This window comes from Centrocercus urophasianus, unplaced genomic scaffold (assembly GCF_019232065.1).
Source record: "Centrocercus urophasianus isolate 14NV4802_14NV808 unplaced genomic scaffold, USGS_Curo_1.0 seq_1024, whole genome shotgun sequence".
In the NCBI taxonomy this organism is placed as follows: domain Eukaryota; kingdom Metazoa; phylum Chordata; class Aves; order Galliformes; family Phasianidae; genus Centrocercus; species Centrocercus urophasianus.
Window position 1 is genome coordinate 24,282 of NW_024884170.1, and position 5,112 is coordinate 29,393.

At 58.0% G+C, this 5,112-nt stretch overlaps 1 protein-coding gene across 3 annotated transcripts; it reads right to left on the bottom strand.

The window, feature by feature from the left end:
* Nucleotides 1-289: 289 nt before the first annotated feature.
* Nucleotides 290-4,562, bottom strand: LOC122167146 (tapasin-related protein-like). Of its 3 annotated transcripts, XM_042831512.1 has the most exons (8): nt 4,471-4,562; nt 4,050-4,277; nt 3,354-3,623; nt 1,488-1,799; nt 1,051-1,377; nt 797-880; nt 602-618; nt 290-513 (listed from the first exon to the last, which is right to left on the bottom strand). In XM_042831512.1, exons 1-8 carry the CDS (start codon nt 4,514-4,516, stop codon nt 499-501), a joined length of 1,299 nt encoding a protein of 432 aa, XP_042687446.1. In that variant the 5' UTR covers nt 4,517-4,562; the 3' UTR covers nt 290-498. The 3 variants fall into 3 exon arrangements, with proteins under 3 accessions (XP_042687446.1, XP_042687466.1, XP_042687456.1); XM_042831532.1 differs by lacking the exon at nt 4,471-4,562 and having other exon boundaries at nt 3,354-3,926; nt 4,050-4,138; XM_042831522.1 differs by lacking the exon at nt 4,471-4,562 and having other exon boundaries at nt 3,354-3,929; nt 4,050-4,138.
* Between the last annotated feature and the right edge of the window lie 550 nt (nt 4,563-5,112).

The window sequence follows — 5,112 nt, forward strand, 5'->3', positions numbered from 1 at the left end:
CATATGTTGCACACATCTGTGCGAGCATTAGCCAAGCATGGAGAGGATGCTCTCTCCCTCCTAGGATGCTACAAAATGCTTTCATTTTTTGGGATAGTGTCTGTGTTTTTTCCCTACAGACTGGGCTGAATGATGAACAGTGCTTTTGACCAGCATTTTTTTTTCAGCATTTAGTGATGAGAGTGAGCCCATGGATGTGCCAATGTGAGAACAGGATAATGTTGTGTGGTGGGAGTGGGTGGCAGAGGGGCCAAGGAAGAACAAAACCAAACCTACAAAGCTTGGGTTCTCTAAATCAATCTTTATTACAAAAATAATTCTTGCAGCTTCCCCCTTTGCCAGTAACTGGGAAGATTGCTTCATCCACCCTGGCATTCAGCAACAGCCGTCACCTTCAGCCTACCCCAGCCCCCCGCTCTCCTGCACTGAGGCATCCAGCAGTGCCGACGGCACCTGAAGCTCGTGGGGCCGTGGCTGCTCCTTGCTGGAGCACTGCGCCTAGTAAGGTTTGGGCTGGGGAGAGAGAGAAGGGAGTTTAGTGCTGAGCACGAGGGAAAGCACTGACAGTCGTGGGAGAAACAGGAATGTGAAGCGCACCCACCTTAGTTGTGCTCCTCGCTAGGGTGGGCAAAAAGGAAAACAGAAAAAAAGAAAGGCTGTGAATAAAAGGACAACAGGCAGGGTCTGCAGCCTCACTGCATCTCGGGGGCATCTTGGCACAGAATTGCTCTGCATGGTATAGCCCTCTCCCCTCCAACCCAGACACCCCCATCCCCCCACCTGAAGCTGTTCTCACCTTTGTGGAGGTGATGGAGTGCGGCCACAAGGCACCCAGTGAGGCCCAGCAGCAGCAGCAGCAGCCAGGTGGTGGAGGTCGCTTCTGCAGATGAATGAAAAGAAGAAGGATGGGGATAAATGAGGGCTGGGAACAGGATGGCTTTTTTGTTCGTTTTACTCAAAGCATTGCTGAGAACAGGGATGGGTGAGTGGGCCATTCTCCAGCCCTCCATGGGATCAGTGCCCGGACAGCACCAGCACAGAGCTCGGTACCTCTCACTGCCACGCTGACGCTCCTGCGGATGGGTGCCTGCAGGCTGGAGTGCTCCACGCGGCACGTGTAGGTGTGGCCGTCCTCATGCAGGGTCGCTGTCAGCAGGAAGAACCTGGAGAAGCTGTAGGTGCCGTTGCTGCTGCGCCGGTGGCTGCTGGTGAGGACGTTGGGCACGGTGTCAGGGAGCCGCCCGGCGCCCCGCGGCTCACGGAGCCACTGCACGTGGATGTCCCCAGGGTAGTAGTTGCGGATGTCGCAGACCAACTTCTGCTGCTCCCCTTCCACCAGGGATAGGGAGTTCACGTTGACGGTCACTGTGGGCTTTTCTGGTGAGCAAAGATTTATGGAACCATTGGCTTTCTCGGCTCGCCGGTTCTGTCTCCATCATCGAGCTGAACTGACCACAAATCTGTGCGCTGTGTCGGAGCGCCGTTACCTGTTATCTGCAGCAGGACCGCCTGCTCCAGCACGAGGGCTGCCGCCTGCACCGCGCAGATGTACGTCCCCTCGTCACCGAGCTCCACGCGCCGGAGCAGCAGGGATGCGTTACCGCGGGGCTCCTGCGGGAACATCTCAGCGCGGCCGCCGCCGGAGGTGGTGATGCGCCTCTCGGGCCGCCCCTTCTGCCGCAGCGCCCATCTCACGGCCACGGCCGCCCGCGGGTCGGCGTCGAAGGCGCAATCCAACACCGCGTCCTTCCCCAGCGCCGTACGGACCCGGGGCAGCCGCGCGCGCACCGCCAGCACCGCTGCGGATCGGGACGGCGGTGAGGTGGGCGGAGCGGGGCCGGCTGCCACCCGGACAGCCACGCCGCGCGCGCCGGCTCTGCCCAACCCCGCGCCGGGTGCGAGCCCAGAGCCCGAGCTGCCACGCTGCGGAGGGTTACTGCTCGTATCGCTGTCCCTGAGCAGTTGCTAAGCCTCATTTGTGCCTCGCTATATACGACAGAGAGGGAGATGTGGTGATTCCCCTACATCTTAACATTGGATTTAATGAAGCAACACCTCCCCAAGCCGGAAGCTTTGCAGAGCTGTAGGGGGAACGGAGCGCTCCGCGGGACTTCAGCATGGGCTGCAGAGCGAGCGAGGGGGCTGAAAGCTCCCCCGGGTGGCAATCAAAGCCAGCTGAGTCCAATTAGCCTGGGGGGGAGGAGTACGGTGGGGCTGAAAAAGAGAGCTGGGAAGGGGTCTGCCTCACTCGGTGGTGTGGCTTGCTTGGATGTAGCTGTCTCGGAGAAGCCCCTGTGATGGGGTGAGTAATAAATAAAAATTTGTTTTTTCTTATGGGGGAGAGGCGATATGGGGTAAGGGGGAACGTGGGGGGTGTGAGTGCTCGCGCTGTGTTCTTGGCTCCAGGCAGTGCTGCTCGCTATGCTGCCCTCTGCTGCAGTGCCTCGTGGCGCGTCCCCACTGTTGGACCGCGGAGCCCCGGTCTCCCTGTTTTCAAGCACTAGAGCCGCTTATCTGTGCTCAGCTACGGGCGGGCCCTGGCAGGGTGCGGTTCAGTAACGACAGTCTGCAGGCTGGACCCGGAGCCCCGTTTCTTGTCCGGGTGAGGCTGCAGCTCTCTGGCAGACGCTAATTGCTTTCTGCTCCTTCTCTAGAGCCTTCTCCCTCAGCTCAGCAAGCAGCTCATACTGTGGGTTGCGCTTCCAGTGCAAATACTGTGGAAGTGCTCTGCCTGCTGAAAATCTTAGATCAGCCTTAACTTGTGTCTGTGTTAAAGCCTTGGTGGCTTCTGTATTTGCTGCTGGGGCTCTTAGAGACGATGGTAGAGAACTACATAAACAGAAAACAGTTATGCTTTTGAGAAGCTGCTTTGAAGTTATTCATTTCTGCAGAATGCACAGCTCAACACAAGGGAAAGCATATGCTTTTCAGTAAATGCATTTTACCTTACAGTTGCTAAAACGTTATCTTGAGCTATCTGTAAACTTATGGGGCTGGTAAAAATAGTCTGAGGTCTGTAAGCCCAGAAGAGAAGTGTCTGGGTGATGACATTAAGCAACAGCTGGTGGGATACAGAAAGCCAGGCTGGGAGTTCATTGCACCCCAGCATAGCTGGAGAGGAACAGGTGGCTTCCCTCTACATAATCCCTGTGAAAACGACTCCAGCTTGAAGCTTGGGGTGCAGTTTGGGACACAGCTGAAAGAGCTCAGTGGTAGTTGCTTGCTAATTACCCTTACAGCCTGCAGGCCTGAAAGTTGTGCTCCAACCCCCCCTTCCCCTCCCCTCTCTCTCCCCCTTCCCCGTGCTTCGTTAGGAATGTAAGCATGTACGAAGTTCCCCAGAGGAGCATTACCTGACACGTGTGTCTGCTCTGCGATGCCCTGGTGAAGGTGTCCTGGAGTTTGGTGCTCTCTGTCCTCGTGGCCTTGCACAAGGAAGGCTGTAGCTGTGTATTTCTCAGCTGTGTGCTTTATGGTGCAAGTGAACCAGGTGTCCAGGCTGTGGGCTCGAACCTCCCTCCCAGGCCAGAGGATCTGAGTGTTGGCTGTAAAGTAATAGCTGATCCTGCAGTCAAGCATGTTGATATCCTCATCTGTGTGCTGCAGAATATTCACCGAGGGCTCTGTGAACACATGCGTGGACCCATTATCATCCTGGCTCACCTAAGGGCAGTGGAAGCAGCCCCCTGTATGCACACAGCTCTCAGTGTGGTCCTGCCCTGCTCTGTCCCACCCTGGTGCACTCCAGCAGGAGTGATCTCACTTAGCTGGGACGACATCCTGCCCAGCACTGCTGGATTTTGTCCTGGGGTGGGGTACACAGCTGCCTTTGTTGTGTGGGAGGGGGTCGGTTCTCCCAGCGCCCCAGGTTGGGCTCTCACAGCGCAGTGGTCTCATTGGATGCAGATCTTCAGCGGGAGGTGAAGCTGCTGTGCCGAGTAGGGAAATGCTGAATTTTCTGTCACCCCATCAGCTGAAGCACAGCAGGGCTGCCTGTCTGCTCACTTCTTGCCAGGAGCCAGGCTTGGTCCTCTGAGCACATAGCTCACCTTGTACAATGAACGAGGGCAGGTTGTCTGCAGGAAGGCTTTCTGTCTGAGGCCTTTGAGCGCCTTCTGCTCCAGCCACAGGCAGCAGCAGCCTGACGTTCAGCAGCACGGTCTCTGTTTCGTTGGACAGGGGAATGGTTTTTCTCATTTCAAATACGCAGGGAAGTTGCAGGCTCCTCCTGAGCCCCGGCTCTGCAGAAGCAATGCTGTTCGGGGTCCTTGTGATTACTGGAAAGTAGAGATCGTGCACGCTCGAGCTACTTTTAAAATTTTGATAGTCGGTTTTGAAATCGCCCCATTGATGCGGGAGGTGCCGAGCGGCGGCGGAGCTCCGCGCTCCTTCCCACCGCCCGCGTCCCCTCCGCTTCCCAGCCGCTCCCGCAGCGCAGCCGCCGCACCCCCGGCCCCGTCCCGCACATACCGGCGCTCAGAAGGCAGCCGGCCGCCAGCCACGCTGAGCAGCCCATCGCTCCCTGCCCGTCCTTTTGCTTTCGTTCCCTTTCGCTTTCTCTTTCCCCGGGCGCGCAGCGGGAGGGGCTGCCCGGCACCGCCGGGATGGGGCGGTCGCGACCGGGCCCGAAGGCTCGGATTGCACCGCACCGCGCCCAGCGGGACCCGCAGCGCCATTCGCTGCTGCGCGGCGTGCCCGGGGCGGCGAGCCGCTGCCCGGCGTCAGGGACGCGTTTGCTGGAAAAGGGAGCCCTCTGGGTTGTTTCCCTGCACTTTTGGGTGCAGCAATAACAAAATACTACAATAACAACGAAACTCTAACTTTTATTGAACAGTAAAAAGGCAACTCCAACCTCTACGTCCATCAAGTACAAACAACATAAATATTCTGCCTTGTAACCGACACCAAACAAGTGAAACCAGGAAGGGCCTTCAGCTGCAGCCGGGTCCTGTCCGTACTGGAGAGCCGCCTGCTGGCACCAAGTGTGGCCGCATCGATCCCCGCAAGGTGCCCGGTGCTGGGGCTGCACTCGGCGGCTCTGAGGCCATCCGGCCCTGCAGCCCGGAGGCTGTGCCCCATTGCCCGGCCCTGCAGTGAGGAGCGCCGCCTCCC